General features: G+C 39.5%; 1 protein-coding gene and 1 long non-coding RNA gene across 18 annotated transcripts in view; one reads left to right on the forward strand and one right to left on the reverse strand.

Annotated features, from left to right (window-relative positions):
* Positions 1–25,645, forward strand: part of epb41a (erythrocyte membrane protein band 4.1a) — a 178,530-nt gene that overhangs the window by 101,377 nt on the left and 51,508 nt on the right. For all 17 annotated transcript variants that reach the window (XM_041213303.1, XM_041213305.1, XM_041213288.1 and 14 more), the window contains 5 exons: positions 5,797–5,839; positions 8,751–8,826; positions 13,443–13,661; positions 16,539–16,626; positions 24,145–24,297. In XM_041213303.1, the coding sequence (XP_041069237.1) occupies positions 5,797–5,839; positions 8,751–8,826; positions 13,443–13,661; positions 16,539–16,626; positions 24,145–24,297 (579 nt within the window). The remainder of the gene's footprint in view (positions 1–5,796; positions 5,840–8,750; positions 8,827–13,442; positions 13,662–16,538; positions 16,627–24,144; positions 24,298–25,645) is intronic.
* LOC121291766 lies at positions 92–23,081 on the reverse strand. Its single transcript, XR_005946070.1, has 3 exons — positions 23,012–23,081; positions 6,131–6,199; positions 92–1,209 (listed from the first exon to the last, which is right to left on the reverse strand). It is a non-coding gene; the product is annotated as an uncharacterized LOC121291766 (long non-coding RNA).

Consider the following 25,645-nt stretch of genomic DNA (forward strand, 5'->3'; position numbering starts at 1 on the left):
CTGCCGCTGATGACGAGGGAGTTGCAGAGCTAAATGTGTGAAAAAATATGTGATCCAGGCCTTTTAAATTCTATTGGACATATAATGTAGATACCAGCTAACTGTTTGACTTAATATGAGTGTACAGCTAGATTGCACAAGTTTAAAATTAACCAAGTCCATTGAATCTAGAGATTACAATTAGGGGCACAGGAATACTATGCATATACTTATGCATGCATTAAAAAAGCCCAAGTTAATTATTCAGCTTTTTTTTGAAGGGTTAAATAATCTGATTGGAAATAAAATAGAGTTAAATTGGGATGGTTACTGATTTGAGATGATCAAATATTGTACTGGACATAATGCCTCCTATGCTAATAGGAGAGAGGTGTTGTAAGGTATTGACAGAGCCTGTGCAAAAATAGTAGAGATGCTAGTGAGTGAGTATTGTGGAGATTTACTTAATGACATTTTGAGGGCAAAGTATTTATGGAGAATTTCCCGAAGGAGAATAAATTGGTGGAGTAGACTCATGATATGTTAGATTGTTTGTTTACATTCAATGGAAGAAGTGGACATTTTGGTCCAATTGCCCTTTTTCTTCATTCAACAGTCCTCTATATTAAGAATTTAGAGGTTTTTTTAAGGAGAAAATGCTGCATTTTCTTTTACAATTTAAAGCATTGTTGATCAGGGTTTCACGGTGCGTGATTCAATGTATTTTGTGTGTTCTGTTGTCAGATGGGAAACCGTATAGACGAGTGTTATGATCTGGTCAGGGAATGTTACTGGTTAAAGAAGAAATCCGAACAACCGGCAATTAATAGACAGAACTATGTCACAAGATTTCACATTTTTAAACAAAAACATTATTGTATATCAAAAAATTAAACAAATTAAGCACTATTAACTTAACACAATAACTTACAAAGACTTGTGCTACAAACTCAGTTCTACTTTCTTTTTTACCCCAAGGGTTCCCTTATCTTAGGAAATCTTTAAGATTCATTCACTTTTCCTGGGACCAATTCAAAAGGTTTAGCGTCGCTGTCCACAATTTACTCTTCAGTGATTTCTCTTCAGCGTTTCAGCTTTTCTCCAAGGCACATGATTTCATGGGGGTCCTTCTATTAGCTTTTGGCTTAGCAGCCCTCCAATTTCTTTGTCGACCTCGGACTCTGCTTCCACAGCTCCACCATGGGTGTCCCTGGAACTCCTGTGCAGTGGCTTAAAACATCAGAAGACACCCTTAGCTTTCAATAGCCAGCTGTTATGGTTTCAAACTGTACCTAGCTGATTGCTTCCAGAACTCTAAATGCAACAAGGTTAACTGCCTTTTATTGAGGATTACAGTAGATTTCTTCCTTTAGCTTCCAGCTAAATGAATCTTTCGGTTATCTTTCCCCTTTCCAACTTTGTCTAATGCTGAATACCTGCTCCCACTCTCAGGCTGTGTCATGGAAGATTGATTTAGCATTTACTCTACTTCAGGTGTAAAGTCTGGCTTTATCTCTCAAATTCAAAGGAGCTACAAGCTATGTAAGACCCAAAGCTGGCACAGTCTCTTAGCTGTTCTCTCAATTGTCTTGTTTGCTGGCTATGCCCTAACTGAATTCACAGAGATAACTCAAAGAATCTCATTAAGCTTCATCCATCTCTATGGCAATGTGACACACATGCCTGATCCCATGCAAATTAACTAACTTTTAATTCCAAAGCTTCCTTTTTATTCTGGGCAACCACATAAAAAAAAGTATTTCTCTGATAGAATAACTATAGATGTCACATCTCCAGTCCTTTAGCTATGTAAGCCCACCTGCCATTTTATAACTCCCACCCTTTTAGCTGTGACCTTACCCAGTAAACATAAGTTAGCTTTTGAATTGAAATTATCTTAAGTCAGTGTGATTTGTCAGCCTCTAGATGTTTACCAGGGTTTTCCCACTGAACTTGCATTTTAGTTTACATTTAAAACATTTTAACTATGACATTAGGCATACGTAACATTAAAAATCTAAAATTCAGCCAGTGATTTCTTGAGACATTATTGGACTTGTTAGGTGAGATATAAGTGGAGAATACATTTCAGGCAGTGATGCATAAAAGGCAATAAACTGGCTACCAGAAGTTGAGTTTGATTTTTTTTTTCTCAATTTCTTTTGTATCTGAATTCATTTTCTCCTGTCCTGGCAGAGCTATATTTTCACACCCACCAAATCCCGTTCTCCCCATTGGCTATTATTCATGGCTGATTTATGCGGTGAGTCTTGGCAGGCCTATTTTCTGGCTATGCATGACAGCTGAGCCAATATACATATGCATGTGCTCTTGCAGCAGGGGTCATTGAATAGTAATTGTGTATAAATAGCAAAGGCAGGTTGTACCTAGTTGTTATCTGATGCCAAAAATTTACATTTTTGTTTTAAACAGCTGCTATGTGCAGTAGTCTTCAAATGTAAAGGTATATCTTGCTTTTGTTTCTCCTGCAACTTAATTATAACTACTGAATTTGAAATTTAAAAAAGCTCCTTTCCAGATAATCTTCCTTCGTTGTCAGAAACCATATTTAGCAGCTTGCATTTGGAGGTACACGTATTGCATACAAATATTTTGGCATCATACCAGTATTTTCACTCTGCAGTTTTTAATATTGTGGTGGTGTTCCTACATTAGCACCTTACATATGTTTGCAAAACAGTGCAAGTTACAGACTGCAAAGGTTTGCAGCTAAATGCTTTTGCACTGTGCAGAAATCATAAGTTCTGAACGTGTGACAGATCCATGTTTGGGACTTTAAAATTTGCATGCAGCTTCTTAAAAGGCAAATTTCTGTAAAGAGAAATATTCACTTAATGGATTGTAGAGTTTATGCATCCAATCTATCTGTCTGTGTACTGTGTAGATTAGAAATCATTTGAAGCCTATAAACAAATTAAACTTTGCACAGGTTAATTTCACATTATTGAGGGGCGTTTAGTGTACAGTTCAGAAGATGGTTACTGAACAGATTTCAAAATTGTCCACCCAGCCTAATAGCAGGGCCCTTTATTTTTCTCATATATTGTAGTTTAAAGGGTTTCCACTGAAAAGATTAAACTATGCTGTGTGGAGCCTTAATCGTGCATTTTTCCCACTATGTCGCAACACTAACCAAAAGAGAACTTTCAGAAGTGATTTACTTTAGACCCAACAGATTGAATGGCTGGGTTGAATCTTTGGTTCATTAGATGGGTAAGGGTAAAAGAGCTATCAATTACTAAACACTTAACATTGTCTCTAGGATTAGAGAGCAGAATGTGATCTGAATACCTGAGTACATCATCAATCTTTAGTCAAGGTTGCAGCAGGGCATTATTTGTCAAAAATAGAATGTTACAGTTGATGAATGTTATGTTACCTGATCTAGCTTGTTCTATCTTCATTAATTCTCTCGATTGAACAAGGTTAAGAAAACAAACTTTTCCATGATGGAAAAGTCAGGGACTGTGTGCTAGTGCAGCTTCTCACCAGAACTACCCAAATGGGGAATTGGCCTAAAGGTTTATCCATAACATAAAACATTCATACGATCTCCTGATAGCAGAAAAATGAAAGATTACCAAGTAAACAACAGCTTCTATAGTGCCTTGAATATAATGAAACATCCCAAGGCACTTCGCAGGAGGATTATAAAACAAAGTGTGACACTTAAGCCACATAAAGTGATATTAGGTCAGATGACCAGAAGCTTGGTCAGAGGGAGAGGTTTTAAAGAGTGTCTTAAAGGAGGAAAGCAAGGTAGAGACAGAGAGGTGTAGGCAAGGAATTCCTTGGGATCTAGGCAACTAAAGGCATGGCCACCAATGGTAGGGCAATTATAATTGGGGTGCACAACAAGCCAGAATTAGAGGAGCACAGATATCTTGGGAGGTTTGTTGGGCCGGTAGGACATTACAAAGATATGGAGGGGCAAGACCATGGAGAGTTTCAAAACAAGGATGAGAATTTTAAAATCAAGATACTGCTTAACTGGGAGCCAGTGTAGGTCAGCAAGCACAGGGGTGATAGGAGAATGGGACTTGCTACATGTTAAGGCAGGGGCAGCAGAATTTTGGATGATGTCAAGTTTATGGAGAGTAGAATGTGTGAGGCCAGCTAGGAGTGCGTTTGAATAGTTGAGTCTGGAGGTAACAAATGAATGAGGATTTCAGCAATAGATGAATTGAGTCAGGTGAAGTCGGACGATGCTACGCAAGTGGAAGTAGGTGGTCTTCTTGATGGTAGGGATATAAGTTTGGAAGCTCATCTTGGATCAAACATGACACCAAGGTTCCAAACAGGCTGGCTTAATTTCAGACTGTTGCTAGGAAGAGGGATGAAGTTGGTAGCTAGGGAAGGAAGTTTGGTGCTGGGACCGAAAACTTTAATCTTCCCAGTATTTAATTGGAAGAAATTTCTGCTCATCCAATACCAAATAAACTGTAATTAAGCCAAGTACTGTAAATCAAACCCATGTACAGGCGACCTGATTAATAGACAAATTTCTACTGACATGATTCTTTAAATTTTGCTATTGGCATTTTGCATTGTCTTGTAAATATACCTGGGTAAATAAAAGCATTTTTCATGCGGAAAGTAATTAAAGGGGTAAGTATTAACAGAACTAAGAGGTGCAAACATTTGAGGAAAAAAATTGCTTTACATTTGGATGAGAAAAAGAAGTGGGTATAAATTTTAAGTATACTTTTGTGAATTTCTCAATATTTTGATCTTTGCTCAACAAACGAATGATCTTGCATTTTTATAGTGTCATTCATGTTCTCAGGACATTATAAAGTACTTCATAGCCAATGAATACTTTTGAAGCTTAGTCGTTGTTGTGATGTAGGTAAATCTGGCTGTCAATTTATGCAGAGCAAAGTCCCACAAACAGATTAATAACCAAGCAATTTATCTGGGTTATTGTTTTTTAACTCTGAGAAACCCTATGCTCTTTTTAGATAATGCCCTGGGATTTTTTACCTTTTGAGTTGGCAATCGAAAGCTAACACATTGTTATCATTTACTGCGAGGGGAATTGAATACAAAAGTAGAAAGGTTATACTTCAGTTATAGAGGGAATTGGTGAGACCACATCTAGAGTGCTGTGTACAGTATTGGTCTCCTTATTTAAGGAAGGATGTAAATGCATTGGAAGCAGTTCAGAGAAGGTTTGCTAGACTAATACCCAGAATGGGCAGGTTATCTTATGAGGAAAGGTTGAACAGGCTAGGCTTGTATCCACTGGAGTTTCGAAGAGTAAGAGACGACTTGATTGAACCATATAAAATCCTGAAGGGTCTTGACAGGGTGGACGTGGAAAGGATGTTTCCTCTTGTGGGAGAATCTAGAATTAGGGGTCACTATTTAAAAATAAGGGGTCGCCCATTTCAGACTGGGATGAGATGAAATTTGCCCTGAGAGTCGTGAGTTTTTGGAACTCTTTCTCAAAAGGAAGTGGAAGCAGTTTTTGGATATTTTTAAGACAGAGCTAGATAGCCTTTCACCCCTTTGCTTATAAAGAAACTATCAGGTAGGTGGAATGTGGAGTTGAGGTTACAATTGGATCAGACATAATCTTCTTGAATGGCGGAGCAGGCTTGAAGGGCCGAGTGGCCTACTCCTGCTCCTAATTCAAATGTTTGTATGTAGTAGTACTACTTTTAAAGGAGGAATATTTTGAGAATATTGAAGAAGTTTCCTTCATGATTATTGTTATAAACTGTTCAGTAATATGTTTCCCTTCTGTTCAGAGGTTCATCCAATATGATGTACACTTTTATTTTATGATTTCAGAGTTGGTTAGATCTCACCAAAGAGATTAAGAAGCAGTTACAAGGTAAGAATCTGTGTGCAATAAATCTGATTCATCCAAAACCCTAGAGCCTGATTATTTAACAGAGAAAAATAATCCCTGTTGGGTTCTTTTATCCAATGTATACCGAAACTTGTTTGTCTACACAAAAAAATATATAAAATATATGCAACATAGGCCCATGAAGTATTCATTTTACATGCATTTTAGTGCATTAGGGATTTTAACGATCACTTTGATTTCTATCTTGTTCTGTCTTTGAACGAATTCTTTCAGGATGTTTTGTCTGATTTCATAAAATGGAATGTTTCCTACCTCTGTACTTGTGTGTCCTTCGATCCAACCTTATGTTGGCTGTTCATATGTGGGGTTTCTCTTATAATCCTATAACAATTGATAGAATTAATACAGCAAAAGTTATCCATAATCAGTGTGTTTGAATTGAATACAATACTACTAAAATAATGGTTGGTGATTAACGTTAGAAGAACCCTAAATAACCTCCTGAGAGCAACAACAAACTTGTATTATTACATCCCAAAGTGCTTCACTAAAGTGTAAAATTGGAATCTCCCCATCCCCTTATTTTGGGGAGATAGGAAAGAGAAGAGAGTTCATAGTAATAAAATAAATAGAGAGACATAAATATAACATTCCTAAGATTAAAATACTTCCATAAGGGTGATGTGAACAGAGGGCAGAGTTTCAGAAACTAATTCCATTGTCCATTATTTTAGGCAAAAAACAAACCTGTCCTTCTGGTGAGAATCTGTACATTTCACTGTTGTATTTTGTTTATAATAGATTCACTGTCATCAATTGCTAAAAAAGAATTATTAAGAAGAAAAAGACTGAAGTGCTGCTGTTTAATATAGGGAAATGTAGCACTATTTCTGTGGTCAACTATAGACTCCAAAAATACATCAGTGGGATGAATGACTAATTCTTTTGGTGTTTGAAGGATAATTGTTGGAAATCCCACCCACGCCAATTACTAACTGTTAAGGTTACTGAGAAGTAGCAAACAAAAGTCTAAAAGCTCTTATGCAGGAATGACGGGAAATGTTTGAGGGGTTCACCCCAGAGCATTCCTGTATGCCTAGCGCACAGAACCTGACTGCCCTTCAAATAGTATCTTGTGATCACTAGCATCAATTTCAGCGACTGTGGGGAGATTTACTTCAGAGTGCAATACAAGCTAAGAAGCATTCCATATGTGTGGCTTTTTGTATTTTCACCGTTAGGGTGTGTAATAGGATTGTTTTATCAAGACTGTTTCATTTTAAAACAGGATGAATAAAGAGAGAAAAGAGCGAGTAGAGAAGAAACTAGCAATCTAAGGGTTTTGGTAACTTGGCAATCAATGTATCCAAACATTGCGTAACATAAATTATCAAAGCCAAAGAGCAGCTAAATGGTACAAAAGTACAAATCGAAGAAATATTTAAATTGTACAATACTCTGGTCAGACCACCTCTTGGATTACTGAGACTAATGTTTACTCCAGGCTGTGCTGCGGTGACAGTGTAGCAATCAGGAATGTGCTGCACAGGGAGCAAATGGGCTGCAAGCAAGAAGTGTTCACTTTTAAGACATGCATGGCTGCATGTCAATCTTAAATGAACTGCCCAGTGCAACAAGCCGGCCGTGCACAGCAAACATAAAATAGAGAGAACGTACTCTGAAACCCAAGAGAAACAATGATATTCTAGAGGTAATGTAGAGAAGAGTGATATTGGTGACACCAGGGGGCTGTATTAAGAGAAAACCTAGAGAATTTTGGCATTTTCAGTATTAAAAGGATGTGATTTTATAAAGATTCATTTATGCCTCATCACATAACAATGTAATGGCTCATTTGAAGGATGGCACACAACAGTGCAGTAACTACAGCATTGGAGTGTTAGCATAAATAATGTGTTCAAATTCTGGAATGGGCATTTGAACAAGGGCACAGTTATCAAAGAAGTTTACTAATGACCCAGCTTCCTTTGTGCAACAACTTGAATTTATATTGTCCCTTTAACAGAGGAAAACAACTGAAGGCGTTAAGTAAAAGTGTAATCAGACAAAAATGGACAGTGAAGTGGAAAAGAACTGTAAAATTTTACTTTTCTCATTGACCTTTGGTTCAAACCACTTAAGCATTAAGTAACCTTGCTTGCACTTCCTTGCAGTATTAGGCAAGTGCTTCAATTTGTCAGAGATGACATATTTTGGATAAGACATTATATCAGTGGTCTGCCTGCTCTGGTATATTATTGTTGCACGGTACACTATTTGAATAACAGGAACATTGCCCCGGTGTCCTGGCCAATATTTATCCAGCATCACCAAAGTATTAACTGATCGTTTATCTTGTTGCTGTTTGTAATGCTTTGCTGTGTATAATTTGGCTTCTGATTTTTGCCTGCATGACACTAACTGCATTTCAGAAGTAATTGTTTTGAGCATTTTGAGACATCTCATGGTCTGAAAGATGCTGGATAAATATAAGTTTGTTCTTTATTCCATCTCCTGAAGGTATTAATTCCTTGTTGGAATGTAATTCCATCATACTCTTGTTCTCTGTACCTCATCCAATTGGCTATTGAAGTGTGAACTCCAGTGAGTTTAAATTAGTTATTCTGCTACAGCAGGTATTACAGCTAAACCTAATTCTGTTTTCACTCAACCACACAAACAAAAATCATTGTAATGATCATGATCAAATAGTCTTGGTTTTTCTCTCTCTCCCCTCCTTGGGCTAAATGTTCTTTATGGAATCAAGAAAAGACCACTTGACCCACTTAGCATGCCCTGGTTAGGCTAAATAAAAGGTTATCTTTAATTACAAGTGTTGGCATTTTTTAAAAAAAGGCCATTGTTTAATTTGATCTTACAATGCGTTGAAAACCATTTGGTGGATGGTGTAATGACAGTTCTTTGTATCCAGGTGGACCTTGGGATTTTACGTTCAATGTGAAGTTTTACCCACCTGATCCTGCGCAGCTGACTGAAGACATAACAAGGTAAAAGAGTGTTTTCTAATAAACCTCTTAAAGGATAATGTTAGTGGGAAACAAACTAATTTTTTGCTCGAGTTGGCAGTACTTGAAATGTCAGGATGAGAGACAAGAAATTTCTTAACTGAGTGGGTTGTGAATCTTTGAATTCACTACTCCAGATCTTATTGAATGGCAGGGCATGCCAGAAGGCCCTGTCCCTGCTTCTGTTTCTTCTGGAGGTAATGCTCCAGATCCTAACCACTCAAAGCATATGGGATCTTGGGCATTATAAGTGGAGACATAGGGCTGAATTTTCGTCAAATCGAGAACCCTTCAAAAATGGCAGGTGAGTCCTGATTCTGGTTTCCTAGGGTTTTTGATACTCAGGAGTGCCGTTTAAGAGCACGGGCTGCATTTCCAACCAGGCCAGCTCCATTGCGAGGATAGGCAGTGGGTGAGTGGGGCATACCTTGGCATGGGGAGGAATGAGGGGCCAAGAGTGGTGTTTGGGGGGAGAGGGGCATACTTTGGCATGGGAGCAGGGAGGCTGCGGCATAGTGGTAATGCCGCTGAACTAGTAATCCAGCGGCCTAGGCTAATGCTCTGGGAACACTGGTTCAAATTCCACCACAGCAGCTGGTGGAATTTAAATTCAATTAATAAATCTGGAATTGAAAGCTAGTCTTGGTAAGAGTGACCAAGAAACCATTGCCGATTGTTGTAAAAGCCCATCTGGTTCACTTGTGTCTTTTAGGGAAGGAAATCTACAACCCTTACTTGGTCTGGCTTACATGTGACTCCAGACCCACAGCAATGTGGCTGACTTCTAAATGTCCTCTGAAATGGCCTAGCAAGCCACTCAGCTGTATTAAAAACGCAACAAAGTTTACTGAAAGGAATGAAATCAGACAGATCACCCGGCATCGATAATGGCAAACCCAGCCCTGTCGACCCTGCAAAGTCCCCCTTGCTAACATTTGGGGGCTTTTGCCAGAAATGAGAGAGCTGTCCCACAGACCAGTCAAGCAACAGCCTGACATAGTCATACACATGGAATTATACCATACAGACAATGCCCCAGACAGCACTATCTCCATCCCTGGGTATGTCCTGTTTCACTGACAGTACAGAGCCACTAGAGGTGGCAGCACAGTAGTATACATTTGGGAAGGAGTTGCCCTGGGAGTCTCATGGCATCAGGTCAAACATGGGCAAGGAAATCTTCTGTTGCTTACCACCTATTGCCCTTCCCCCCCCACTACCACCCTCAGCTGATGAATCAGGACTCCTCCATGTTGAACACCACTTGGAGGAAGCACTGAGGGTGGGAAGGGCACATTATGTACTCTAGGTGGGGTACTCAAATGTCCATTACTAAGAGTGGCTCGGTAGCACTGCCACTGACCAAGCTGGCCAAGTCCTAAAGGACATAGCTGCTAGATTGGGTCTGAGGCAGGTGGTGAGGGAACCAACAGGAGGGAAAAACCTACTTGACCTCGTCCTCACCAATCTACCTGTTACAAATGCATCTGTCCATGACAGTATTGGTTGCAGTGATCACTGCACAGTCCTTGTGGAGACAAAGGCCCACCTTCACGTTGAGGATTCCCTCCATCGTGTTGTGTAGCACTACCACCATGTTAACTGGGATAGATTTAACAGAACTAGTAACTCAAAACTGGGCATCCATTATGTGCCAAGGGCCATCAGCAGCAGCAGAATTGTGTACAACCACAATCTGTAACCTCATGGCCAGGCATATCCCCCACCCTACCATTACCATCAAGCCGAGGGATCAACCATGGTTCAATGAAGAGTGCAGGAGGGCATTGTAGTAGATGGGCCTGGTACATGCAGGGTTAATGTGGGACTGATTACCAAATGGCCCACACACTGATGTAAGAAGGCACATGACCTAGATCTAGGGTCAGTGTGGTGTTGGCCAGAGATGTGATAAGACCTAGGTTGGTGATAGCTCCAATCCTGTACCCTTTATTATATAGTTGTATATAGTTACAAGTAGTTAATAAAGACTTGCTATTAACAAACTGAAGACTATGAAGACTTCTTTAACAGACGTGTTCTGCAACCAGCAGGCATGCCAAGAGCAGCACCAGGCATACCTAAAAATGTGATTTCGACCTGGTGAAGCTACAACACAGGACCAATGGCATGTCAAACAGCTGAAGCAAGACAGAGCTAAGCAATCCACAACCAACAGATCAGATTTAAGCTCTGCAGTCCTGCCACATACAATCGTGAATGGTGGTGGCCAATTCAACAACTTACAGGAAGAGGAGGCTCCACAAATATTCCCATCCGCAATGATGGGGGAGCCCAGCACATCAGTGCAAAAGACAAGCTGAAGCATTAGCACCAATCTTCAGCCAGAAGTGCCAAGTGGATGATTCATCTCAGCATCCTCTTGAGATCACACAGTGCAGAAGAGGTCCTTCGACCCATCAAGTCTGTACCGACATGTGAGAAACACCTGGCCCACCTACCTAATCCCATTTACCAGTACTTGGCCCATAGCCTTGAATGTTATGATGTGCCAAGTGCTCATCCAGGTACTTTTTAAAGGATGTGAGGCAACCCGCCTCCACCACCCTCCCAGGCAGTGCATTCCAGACCGTCACCACCCTCTGGGTAAAAAAGTTTTTCCTCACATCCCCCATAAACCTCCTGCCCCTCACTTTGAACTTATGCCCCCTTGTGACTGACCCTTCAACTAAGGGGAACAGCTGCTCCTTATCCACCCTGTCCATGCCCCTCATAATCTTGTACACCTCGATCAGGTCGCCCCTCAGTCTTCTCTGCTCCAACAGAAGCAACCCAAGTCTATCCAACCTCTCTTCATAACTTAAATGTTTCATCCCAGGCAACATCCTGGTGAATCTCCTCTGCACCCCCTCCAGTGCAATAACATCCTTCCTATAATGTGGCTGACCAGAACTGCACACAGTACTCCAGCTGTGGCCTCACCAAGGTTCTATACAACTCCAACATGACCTCCCTACTTTTTTAATCTATGCCTCGATTGATAAAGACAAGTGTCCCATATGCCTTTTTCACCACCCCACTAACATGCCCCTCCGCCTTCAGAGATCTATGGACACACACGCCAAGGTCCCTTTGTTCCTCAGAACTTCCTAGTGCCATGCCGTTCATTGAATACTTCCTTGTCAAATGACTCCTTCCAAAGTGTATCACCTCACACTTTTCAGGGTTAAATTCCATCTGCCACTTATCTGCCCATTTGACCATCCCGTCTATAGATCCCCAGATTCACAAATGCCAGTCTTCAGCCAATTCAGTTCACTCCACATGATATCAAATAAAAAAACAACTGAAGGTACTGGATACTGCAAAGGCAATGGGCCCTGGCAACATTTTTTTTTCTATCTATGGGATGTGGGCATTACTGGCTAGGCAGGTGTTTATTGGCCATCCCTAATTTCCCATGCGAAGGTGTTGATGAGCTGCCTTCTTGAACCACTGCAGTCCATGTGGTGTAGCTACACCTACAGTGCTGTAAGTGAGTGAGTTCCAGGATTTTGACCTAACAACAGTGAAGGAACAGCAATATATTTCCAAGTCAGGATGGTGAGTGGCTTGAAGGGGAACGTGCAGTGGTGGTGTTCCCATGTATCTGCTACCCTTGTTCTTCTAGTTAGTTGTAGTCGTGGGTTTGGAAGATGCTGCCTAGGGAGCCTTGGTGAGTTTCTGCTGTGCATGTTGTAGATGGTACACACTGCTGCTACTGTTTGTTGGTGGTGAAGGGAGTGAATGTTTGTGGAAGGGGTGTCAATTAAGCGGGCTGTTTTGCCCTGGATGGTGTCAAGCTTCGAGTGTTGTTGGAGCTGCACTCATCCAGGCAAGCAGAGAGTATTCCATCGAAATCCTGACTTATGTTTTGTAGATGGTGGGCAGGCTTTGGGGAGAAAGGAGGTGAGTTACTTGGCAGTAATCTGCTGACGGATGCTCAGTTTGGGTTCTTCCAGGGCCACTCAGCTCTTGACCTCATTACAGCCTTGGTCTAAACATGGACTCTAAGAGCTGAACTCCAGAGGTGAAGTGAGAGCAATTGACTGCCCTTGACATCAAGGCAGCATTTGACCAAGCATAGCATGAAGGCATCCAAGTATGGCTGAAGGGCCAAAAATAAGGGAGCACTGATTTAAGGTGATTGACAATAGAAACAGAGAACATGAGGAAAAGGTTTGACAAAATGAGTGGTTAGGATTTAGAATGTTCTGCTTGATGTTGGAAGCAGATTCAGTCATAGCCTTCAGAAAGGGATTGCTTCAATGCTTGAAGGAGAAAGGAATTGCAGGGATAAGAGGAAGGTGAGCAACCAACAGTACTGTTCTTTGAAATAGCCAGTGCAGATTCGATGGACTGAATGGCTTCCTTCTGTGCTGTACTATTCTATGATTCATTGTCATTTGTGCCACACACACTGTACCATAACTGAGAGGATCCTATTACTATCTCATCCATTTTGTGATTGATTGATTTTTGAAGTTAAATTGAAGTATTGGCTATGAGGGATATGCTTGCTAGACTTTAAAGTTTAAAGTTATGGTTTTCAAGCAATTATTGATGCAAAAGTGATTGCAAGTTTGTCTTCTTTTCAGGTACTACTTGTGTCTTCAGCTGCGTCAGGACATCATTACTGGATGTCTGCCATGTTCATTTGTCACCCTTGCTCTGTTGGGATCATACACTGTTCAGTCAGAGCTGGGTGAATATGACCCAGAGTTACATGGAACTGATTATCTTAGTGAGTTTAAGTTGGCCCCAAATCAAACAAAAGAATTGGAAGAGAAAATTATAGAGCTTCATAAAACACACAGGTTTGTATCCTTATTTTTAAAATTGCTATTAACTTGAACGTTATATCATTTGATACTCAGGTGTCAGCAATTATTATGGATGAGTATCTATCTTGGAAACTAATTAAATTGTTTCAAAATGTAGAATTATAACTATTTTACCAATTTACATGTTCCCTCTTGACAATTATTTTGCAATATCAAATCTTGTAGCATTAACACTGGTATTTTTGGTGTGCTAAAAAGCCACTATAGTGAGTTCCATGTTTTTGTATAAGACTAGAATGCTGTGACATATACTAATAAGAAAGTGAAGGCAGTCACCTGAACTGGACTGAAAAATAACTGAAATTTCATTTAACACTTAAAATATATAGTTTGTACAGTGCGTAAAAGAAAAACAGCTTTAATTTGTATTGGTGCCTTTCAAGGCCTCAGGATGTCCCAAAGCACTTCACAGGCATTGAAGTACTTTAGAAAGGTAGTCACTGTTGTAATATAGAAAAAATAGCAGCCAGTTTGTGCATAAGATTCCATGGACAACACTGAGTTTCTGGGATGATGACCTTTTTTTCGCAATATTGGTTGGGACCCCTATTTTGGTAAGGATAGCAGGGGAACTGCCCTGTTCTTACTCCTGTAGTGCCATAGGATCCCTCATGTTCACCTACAAAGCTTTATGCCTCACCCTGAAGATGGCAGCACCTCCAGGACTTCCTCAGTACTGCATTAAAATATTGACTTAGATTATGGGCTCACGTCTCGGAAGTGGCGCATTCGTCTGAGTCAGAAGGTTGTGGGAACTACCACTGATGCTAAAAATTTTATAAATTATGTCAAGCTTTTATTATGTGAATTGAGTTAACTTTGCTTTTCTCTTAATGTAAGTGGCCATTATTTTTAAGCCATGTATCAATATTCCTCAGGGAGAACTTTCTGCCCGTCAGAGGGTTGGGCTGCCCGCGATCAGCTGCGTGCCGCCATTTTACGTGGGCGGACCAATTAAGGCCTGCCCAGCATGACACACACCCGGAAGCGCTGAGCGCTCCCTGTGCGGAGGGGGGGGCGCGAGTAGGCTGAGTCGGGGCCTGCGCTCTTTCTCACGTGCACAAAGGAGCCCAGAAATCTCCCTGAAGCAGCTCCAGTTTGAGTTTCCAAAATTTTAATGTCCTCTCATGTGAAAGTGTCACATAAGCTGGGACATGTCTATGAATTTTAATGAAAATCTCTATTTCACTTATAAATCATTCATGAAACCCCATCCCACCCGTGGATGAGGTTTCACGAAAAATGCGAAGGCCGCCTGGGCTCTTCGCCTGCCGCCAACCTTAAAGTTGGATGGGCAGCTCAGTTAAGTTGTTTAATTAGTTTTTAAATGGCCTTAATGGGCTTTTGACAGTTCGGCAGGCGCACAGCAGACTCCGGTGTACGCCGGTTGAACTGAAAATTGGAATGGCGCATGGTGACGTCAGGACACATGCCCGACATCACCGTGCATCGTTTTATGCGTCGGCGAGCGGGCCCTGCCCCCACTCGCGCCAAGCTGAAGATTCTGCCCCCAGTTTCCAAAAAAATTTCCAATTACTTATCTAGTCGGGAGATCGTAGAATGATGCCACTTTAAAGAAATAATTTACAATTTTTACGATGCACGGCCTCTGTCCTGGTACTGAATGTACACCCATCTTGGCCTGCATTCTGTTTTCTCTTGCTCTTCTCATGGTTGGCAACATTTATGATGGTTAGTAACTAAGAATATTTTCTTTTCTAGTTTTGGGCCCAGTTCATGGGCTGTTTGGCCTCATCCCATGTTGAATGATCAAAGTTTAAATTGAGAGCTACCCCTTTCATATGCAGAATCTGTCTTTATTAAATACATTTACCTCATCAGCATTTGGTTTATTAGAGTTGTTTAACCTTTCTAGTTCTTTATAGAATTAGGCATAGGCTGAGTGTATAGAGGTGGAGTTTTTTTTGTTAAGCAGTGTCATGAATTTAATCCTTTATTTGCTGTTAGAATTTTTCAAAATACTTCTTTCCTCAAAGAACAGTTGCGCTAATTCCCATCTCTTATGATGAAATGACTTCAATATATCCCTCTCCCATTAGCTCCTTAATTCACAACAGCCAGTTGCAAACTGCCACACATCTGTCAACTTCACCATTCGCTTAAAACAATGACAGATGTGTTTTCATCCTTTGTGGTCAAGAGAAAAATTAATGCACTAAGATGCCATGATATCACGCAACTTTATCTCTCTCCCCCCCCCCCCGCCAAATCCTCTTGAATGTTCTTGTTATTTGCTAAATGCATTCATGGATGCTGATGACTTTGCCTAAGTCACCATTCTTGATGTGTGAATCTAGACTGTTAGCATGGCTGAGCATGCACAGTTTCTGGACATTAACCAAGAGCCAAAGCTGTGGTTAGTATTGTCTTCCTTAAACCAAATTCACTAAGATCAATTTTAACACACTTGCCATTACTTGTTGAGAATAGCCAGCTCAACACAGACCATGGGTGGTATTAGGTATCTTCCTGTTCTGTGGTGCAGCTATTCTCTACCTTAACCAAATCATTAGGGGAACTGATCATACAATGATAATATTTTTGTGATATCTATTGGATAGTAATTGGTAGTGAGTCAGATTTTTTTGACATAATACTGCTATGGTTAACTGTCACAGCTAATTTTTTTAATTTAAAAACTTTAAACACATTACTGCCTAGTATTCTCGGAATAAGTTCCTTTCAAATGCAAAAGAATATGAAAATAATGTGCATTAAATCAGAGTTTGATATTTTCAGAAGTTGCTAGCAAACTGCAGTTTTAGTGGATAATGAAACATGTGACTATTAATGTACTATAGTATTGGCTTTCACAATGTTTCTTTCTAGAGCTATGACTCCTGCACAAGCAGATCTGCAATTCTTGGAGAATGCAAAGAAACTTTCAATGTATGGTGTGGACTTTCATCCTGCTAAGGTACAAAGTTTATTCCTTTTTAATTCTTCAGCCAACTGTTAAAAAAATCACTCACCTATTTTTGCAAAAAACACTTACCTGTCAAAAAATTGGGATAAAATTTACTTGGCTCTTTAATCTATGGCAACTGGTTTAGAAAAAATAGTTTCATAACATCTGTCTCTGACTTTCTGCCTGCTGAATATAAACGTTTGGAGCTAGTAGAATAAATAATGTAAATCAGTCTTGTTAAGAGCTGCTGTTTAAATGTTTCAGTTCTCAAATTTGTTTCTTTCTTCTTTAGACTTTAACTATAGTTACAAGAGAACAGAGTTGGCAGCAGGAATGCACAGTTAAATGTTGATGGATTTCACTAGTTTATAAGCATCTTGAGATCCAGAAGCCTATATAGCAATGTTCCAGATGTTTAGTTTAACAACTGCAATGGTTAGTTCAGTAATTAAAACCTATTTTTTTCATATGCAACATATAACAGTCTCTAACGTTTGAGACTGTATAGAATGAATATTCAATTAGGATTTGTAAATGTCAGACTTGGGTCTGACAGTGGACCTACATCTGCCATTTGTATTTTTGTTTCGAATTTGTAGATGTACGTGATCAATAAAAATATTTCTGGTTTGTTTATTTGCAATTTTGAGCTATTTTGTTGTAGCCAATGGTTACAGGGTTTTAACTAGTTATAGGTATTGCTGCCACCTGACTTTGTGCTGTTTTAATTATAGTGCAATAATGATAAAAGACAGATCATGTAAAAAAAAAAATGAAAATACAACATGTACAGGAAAAATATTCTTACCAAAAATGAATAAAAATTAAACTTACAAATGACATATCAAAACAGCAATTTATATATTCCACGAACTGATTTGGGGCCATTGTTGAAGGGATGCCCCTTTCTCATTGATCTGCAGCATCAGAGTGCTTAACGCACTGGTTTTCAGGAGGAAAAGACTGCCACTCTTCTCAATTCTTAAAAAAAACTCAGTGGGTTCTGGATGTTGTGACTTATGGCTGCGTTAATTTTACTTCTGAAGATCTCATCTTCTCCTAAGTGTTTAAAAATTTGTATAACAAGATAAGATCAGTAAGGCATTTGTTTCTAAATGTGCTTATGTTTTAGAGGAAATTGGATTTTGTTTAAGGAGCTTACTTGAAGTAGGGCCACATTTTGCTCAAGGCAGAGGTGCTATTCAAGATTTATTTTTAATCCAGCAGATGATATTGATTCTTCTATATAGGACTCATGGCCAGTTCTTCTTAATAAAAGCCATCTTCTTGGTTTGAAGTTGTGGATGGTCGGAAGGAGTGCTTGTGTGCCTTTTATGGGAGTGAGCTATGCACGTCCAACTCACTAGCCTATTATGCATCTTCTCCCTTTGCCTCATTATTGGTTGCAGAGCATTCTGCCACACTGGCCCTACTCTCTAGAACTCCCTCCCTAAATCTTTCCATCTCTCAATTTCCTTTTAAAAGTCTCACAACCTAACTGTTCCACCAAGCTTTCAGTTGCATCTCCTAATCTCTTCCTCCATTGCTTCATTTCTATTTCTGGAACACCTTGGAATATTCATACGCTAATCGTGCTTTATAAATGTGTTTCATTGGTAATGGTTTCTTCAAATTTTGCATATCCCACGATTTGTTTAAGGGAAAATATACTTCCTGTGGTTTTTAACATAATACAGTGATTTGGTCATCAAACCTACGTCATTATTGGTGATATGGCTCTGAATAAAGTATTTGTTTTGATTGTACATGTACAATGATTGTACAGAATTGTGATCACATGCAAGTACAATGAGAAAGGGAGAAAGCTACATAAATAGCAAGGTGATGAAAGTAGGATTATTACAGATGACCAAAATTTAGTTAAAGATTTTTTTTTGCAATTACTGATTAGGAAACCTTGTATTTGTTATCCCTTGTGGTGTAGCACATCGTAATGCTCAACCGTCTTGAAATTGTGCAGATACTTGGTCACCTGTACACGCTAAGTTTCTTCCATTCATGAAGAAGGTCCTGGCCCAAATTTTACCCACATTAGGTATCTCTGGATTCATATTCAGATCAGTTGCAAATGTTGGTTTCCATATTGCCCTGTTGCTTAGCTATTGGATGTTCCCTTAACCGATGTCATCATCCTTGATGTAAAAATTTCCAAACCAGCAGATCTCCACAGGGAGGAGTGAGGCATAAGAAACTGTGCTTTAAATGAACATTTTCTATTTGAATTCTTTTTGCATTTATTAATGTAGATGAATGACTACTTGATACTAAGCTACTTCTACCTCCTTGTTATAATTCATGTATAGTTGAATAGCACCTTTTAGCAATTTAACAGAATAACTTCATAGTTGGTCAACAGGAAGCAAGGTTTCAAAGACAATTAAGAGCTACAATTTTTACATTTGGATTACTTTTTATTTCTCTCAATATTGCTACACAATCTGCATTTTAGCCTTGTTTTATTTAGCAAGGGAATCAATTGCACAATTCTGGTAAGTCCACCAATGGACATTTTTGTATTTATCTTGTATACATTTTCTGGTTAGGATCAACGAATGCTGAAATGACTGTGCACATTTTTTTGCTGGTGTTGCAGCATGCTTGCTTAGTACTTCAGGTGATTTACAGTCACTGTTACAACAGAGGAAGCTTTTATCCATTAAATTCCAGTGACATTAATTTATCAATGCATTGTTTTTCCATACTGGAAATAAGATATGTGCACTCTTTCTGTTGAATAGTATAATTAATAGGATGTGAAACCACTCTAGTTAGAACAAGATAAATGTGGCAGAGGTCAGTTGGAGAACTATTTTATGTCTTCTGGGAAATTTGTATAATGGATGCTAATAGGCATAGATGGTGGACAGAGTTGTGTTTTACAATTGAAATTTCTATGTTGTCCCTAATGGTTTGAGAGCTTGTTACTTTTCAAATTTGTAGCTCTTTTTCTCCCAACCCTTTTAAAATGGGTTTACTGCTCATGTTCCGCTCCAACATTAGAGATGCAGCTCTCTGCTTTCAGCGTCCTTCTCAACATTGTCCTTTCTTCCCCTCCTTCCCACCCTCACCCATCAGTCTGCTCACGGGTATCTGTCTGATCACCAGACAACAACTTTTATATTTATAAGACACCTTTAACACAATGAAATGTCCCAAGGCATGATCATTATTTTTAAAAAGTATGACACCGAACCACATGAGATATTAGGTCAAATGACCAAAAGCTTTGTTTAAAAAAAAGGTTGATTTTAAGAAGTGCTTGAAAGAAGAAAAGCAAGGTGGAGATGCAGAGAGGTGTAAGGTGGCTATTCCAGAGCTTAGGACCTAGGCAACTGAAGGCATGGCCACTAATGCTGGAACAATTAAAATCAGGGATCCCAGAGAGGCCAGAATTAGAGGAGTGTAGCTTTCTTGCAGAATTGTGGGGTTGGAGGAGATTACACAGTTAGGGAGCAGTGAGACCCTGGAGGGACTTGAAAACAAGGATGAGAATTTTTAAAATCAAGAGATTTGCTTGACTGGAGCCAGCTTAGGTCAGCGAGCATAGGAGTGATAGGGGTATGGGGCTGCAAATTAAGATACAGGCAGCAGAGTTTTGGATGACTACCTGGTAACAGAGGGTAGAATGTGGGAGGCCAGCCAGGTGTGCATTGGAATAGTTCAATCTGGAGGTAACAAAGTCCTGAATGATGATTTCAGCAGCAGATGAGCTGAAGCAGGAGAGGTCAGGTGATTTTACAGGGGTGATGACACAAATATGAGGCCGGAACTCATCTTGGGCTTAATTGTGACACCAAGTTTGCAAACAGACCAGCTTAGTCTCAGACTGTTGCCAGGGAGGGGGGTGGAGTCAGTAGCTAGGGGATTGAGTTTAGAGTAGGAACCAAAAACAATGGCTTCAATTGGAGGAAATTTCTGCTCATCCAGCACTGAATGTCAGATAAGCAGTCTGATAATTTAGCAACGGTGGAGGAGTCATAAAAAATGGTAGGGTAGAACTGGATATTGACAGTTTACGTGAGAAAACTAACGTTATGCTTTTGGATGATATTGCCAAGAGGAAGCAGTAGATGAGAAATAGGAAGGGGCTAGATCCTCGGGGAATGCCAGAAATAATGGTGTGGAAGTAGGAGCCATTGCAAGTGATTCTCTGGCTATGGCTAGATGGATAAGAATGGAACCAGATGAGAGGAGTCCCACCCAGCTGGTTGACAATGGAGAGGCGTTGGCGGAAGATGGTGGGATCATGCAAACAATCGTGACAAAAGCTGTAGATAGGTTGAGAAGGACAAGGAGGGCAAGTTTACCCTTGTCACAGCCACATAGGAAGTCATTTGTGACTTGATGAAAACTGTTTTGGTACTGTGGCAGGGGAAGAAACCTGATTCGAGAGATTTAGGCATTAATAACAAACTTCAATCAATGAAAATATTTAAACAGTTATTTATATCATTGGTAGGTATTCAAATTAACTAATTTCTGTTAACTGAGGGACATTTAAATAGTTTAATTGTTAAATCGTTGAGTTGGTTGTGATCTTCTGTGAAAGGTACATTTGACAAGCTAGTTCCTGAGCTATAAAACCGCTATAAGAAGATAAGGACATATCTACCATAGAGCTTAGCATATCAGTTATGACCTATGAATGTATTATTTAGCTGTTTGTCTTTTGTCCTGTAAGTTCTCTTGGTTCCAAATTTGATTTGATGATGTGATGCTCTCCTGCTTTTAGAAGAGTATAGAAAGTGTTGGGGAGGCACACGATAGATACATTTGCTAAAATAATTATCAAAAATGGGGCTGATTCTTTGTATTTTGTATAGAGGGAAATATATGTATAAAATCATCTGTAACTTGAGCAGTAACACCACAGCATGTTTCATTGTTTCTAATCTGAGAATTGTTTTCAATTTTTAAATAAAAATAATATATAAAAGCGAAAATCAAAAACTATTTTTGTGTGGCATATTGCAATGTTATTAGTCACGAGAGGTATGGTATATGTATTCTCCCAGAAGGCAGGTCCTTAGTTTATTGACTTGTGATGCTTCATCCTGAGCCATTTTTCTTGGCAGTTTGTCAATGGTGACACAGCACAGCACTTCACAGCAGTGCTTTCAAACAAAATTTGACACCAAGCCATGTAATAAGATATTAGGATGGGTGACCAAAAGCTTAGTCAAAGAGAGAGATTTTAAGGTGCACCTCAAAGGATGAGAGAGAAGTAGAGAGGTTTAGGGAGGGAATTCAAGAACCTAGTGCTACGATAGCTGAGGATGCCTACGATGGAGTAGTTAAAATCAAAGATGCACAAGAGATTAGAATTAGAGAATTACAGAGATCTCCAAGGCTTGTAGGGCTGGAAGAGGTTACAGAGTTGGCAAAATTATGCAGAGATCTGAAAACAAGGATGAGAATTTTGAAGCGTTACAGGACTGGGAGCCAATGTGTCAAAGAGCACATGGTTGATGGGCAACTGGGACTTGGTGTAAATTAAGATATGGCAGTAGAGCTCAAGTTTATGTCAGATATAAGATGGGAGGCCAACAATAGAATAAACAAGTCTAGAGGCATGAGCAGAGTCTGACAATGTTGCAGAGGTGGGAATAGGCGGCCTTTTTGATGGAGCAGAAATATAGTCAGAAGCTCACCTTGGGGTGAAATGCAATACTAAGGTTACCATGGAGCGGGATGGACTAGTGAATGAAGTTTGTATTTGGGTCCAAAGATGATGGCTTTGGTCCTCCAAATATTTTGTTGGAATTTCTGTCTATCTGGTGCTGGATGTCGGGCAAACAGTTTTGGGATATAAAACACTAGGAAGGAGAACTATTACATGTCTTGTTACTAGCTCTGTGAAAGTAATTTGAGATGGTGCATGAGATATCTCACGAATCATATTGGTAGACCATTAAAGCATAGTTGAAGTGAATGATGTTTTTCCCTGGCCTATTGGTATTAATACACTGTCTAATGGCAACACTAGATAGTTTGTAGTCTTGAAATGGAAATTTAGTTTAGAAAATAATTCACAGATTAGAAGCAATGAAACATGGTGATATGATGTTATGTTTAAATCGCATAAATTTGGTATATTTTCTTTGTGTACAAAATACACTATGATTTTCAAAAAGATCTTGGGATTAAGCAATGTTACCACCTGTTACAAATGCAAATTAAAATATCTCACTTGGATCTGTGCAATTAATTAGCAAAGGTAAATTGTAGTTTTTAAAGGCAGTAAAAGAGTGCAAAGTGAAAAAATGAAAGAGTTATTCTTGCATCTACTATACAGGTTTCACCAACCATTGTTATGACCACAACCAGTGTTAATTGCTGCACAAACCAAATCCCAGAGGGAAACTTGGCTTACCTTTTTGTTGTTGTATTCTGAAATGAGAAGATGTACCAATCTCAGGAGTAAGAGATCCAGTAACACTTCTGGGATTTTAAAAAATGAAAGTAAAAGTTTTTTAACAAAAATAAAAGAAAACTTAAGCACACAAGATTACAATTACACAATTAAGGTTAGTCTTACAAAACATTCCCCAAAAACACTATACTTGTTCAAACCCACAAATAAACACTTCTAGGCAACACTTCCTTATAGATGTCGTCTGTGAAATCCAGTAATATTACACAAGGTAAACTGCTGTAGCTTCAATAAAGGTGTACCACATGACCTTTACCCTCTTCCACTCTGCGGTGGAATCTAGGTCAGAATAAAACTGCCTGTTGCAGCCCAAGACTTCCCTGGCTTGAATGGTTGATTCAAACTGTGCCCTCTTCCAGACCAGAGTTCCACCTATCTCAGCAGCTCAAGCAGGTCCAACTACTTCTAGCTCAACAGCTATCCACGGTAACTCTAATATACCGTTTTCCCCTTTCATCACAGTCCCATTGTTCTCATGCTGCTCTTTGTAACTCATACCCTACCAAATATAAGATCTTCTATGTTTCCATTTTGTCTTTGCTTTTGGGTCAATAAAATATAACATCCCCACTACTATTTACCTATGGACTCCTGCAAGATGTAAACATGTTTCTTGTAATCTCTGACGCCCCTTTGATATTCGAACAAACTCTCAACTTATTCTAAAAATGCAAAGGTCAGATCTAACCTATTTACCTGTACCTGAACTTAGCTTCTCTATTCTTTTCATGTTTCCAAACCCTCAGACAGCCTGACTCCTATTAAATTCTTACCCAGCTTAATTAAATCTCACACACACACACACACAAACACACACACACACAGCCTTCTTTACAAAATAACACAATGTTCCCCAAAATATTTAAAAAAGAACATCCATTCTCACACCATGTTCATCATAAAATAGAATGCCAAGTTTCTTAAATGTGAAAGTGTGGTTTTTGTACCTTTTGAGTAGCAAAGAAACACAAATGTTGTGCCTTGGAGGTATTTAATAAGGTAAATAAATTAGAGACTTCCTTCCGACTGGACTTGCACTGGTTTCCACTAATGTTTAATTGCTTTGCTTTTAGGACTTAGAAGGAGTAGACATCATGCTTGGTGTATGTTCAGGTGGCCTTCTTGTATACAAAGACAGGCTCAGAATAAATCGCTTTGCCTGGCCTAAAGTTCTCAAGATCTCATACAAACGCAGCAGCTTCTTCATTAAAATTCGTCCAGGAGAGGTACGTATGTCCTGAAGTTCAACAGGAGGAAATTTGGGAAGTGAAGTTATCCATGTCTTCTAAATTTAAATGTTTGCTTTTATGAAAAAATGCTTGAATATCTCATTTGCCCAGATATTTATTAGGTGTAAACCAAGTGCTTCCTGAATGTTGTTTCAAACTAGCATGCGTATTAACAGCATTATCTTAACAGAAAATTGTTTCTTTCTAATTGTACAAAATTCCACTCTGTTTGTGGTCACTGCTAGCATGGCAAGCATTTAATCCCATCTCTCATTGCCCTGAGGAGATGGTAGTGGGCCCCCTTCTTGAACTACTGGTAGTAGTTTGACGCAGCTAAGTGACTTGCTAGGCCACATCAGAGAGCAGTTAAGATTGTCCACGTGGGACTGAAGTTCCACTTAGGCCGAGCAAGTAAGGAAGACAGATTTCCTTCTCTAAGCGATAATAGTTAACCAGTTCATTTTTTTTTTACAATAACCTGATAGCTTCTTGGCTATTTTTATTGATGCTGGCTTTTTATTTTCAAGTTTTGCAAATTGAATTCAAATTCGCAAGCGATAGTGGGTTTCGAAATCACGTACTCTGGATTAATAATCCAGTAAAGTAGTTAAATTAACAAAATGTTACACTGATTTTCCATTTTTCACTGTGAGCTAATACCTACCGGTGTTGAGAAGTCAGATGCTCGCTAATAAAAATGGAGACTGAGTATGGTTGAGTGTGAGGGTTTGTTAACAGTTAGTGAAAAGACAGAAAACGGAGTTCTGGATAATTCTGATAATCTCTCACCCCACCCTCTTGACCTCGAGAGAGTGAAGAGCAAAGCCAAGGAGGAATTTGAAAACAAAGCTGAAAATTTTAATCTTGAGGTATTGCTTAACCAGCAGCCATTGTAGGTCAACAAGCACAAGGTTGGCGGGTGGACAGGTTCTAGCAGGAATTAGGACATGGGCAGCAGAGTTTTGGATGATCTCAAGTTTATAGAAGGTAGACTGTAGGAGGCTGGTGAGTAATGTATTTGAATAATCAGGTCTAGGTGTAACAGAGGTGCGGGTGAGGGTTTTAGCAGCAGATGAGCTGAGGCAGGGGTGGAATTGAACAGTGTTAGAGGTGCAAATGGGTGGCCTCAATGATGGTGCAAACTAGTAGTCGGTAGCTCATCACTGGATTGAATTTGACATCAAGGCTCCAAACACTCTGATGTAGCCTCACACAGTTGACCAAAGGCTTTGGCGTTCTGAATATTAAGTTGGATACTGGATGCAAATATAGAAACTATAACAATATACAAAATCAAGGGGGAAAACTCTCCGCTGGTTAGAGTCATAACCTAGCACAAAGGAAG

Source organism: Carcharodon carcharias, chromosome 19 (genome assembly GCF_017639515.1).
Source record: "Carcharodon carcharias isolate sCarCar2 chromosome 19, sCarCar2.pri, whole genome shotgun sequence".
In the NCBI taxonomy this organism is placed as follows: domain Eukaryota; kingdom Metazoa; phylum Chordata; class Chondrichthyes; order Lamniformes; family Lamnidae; genus Carcharodon; species Carcharodon carcharias.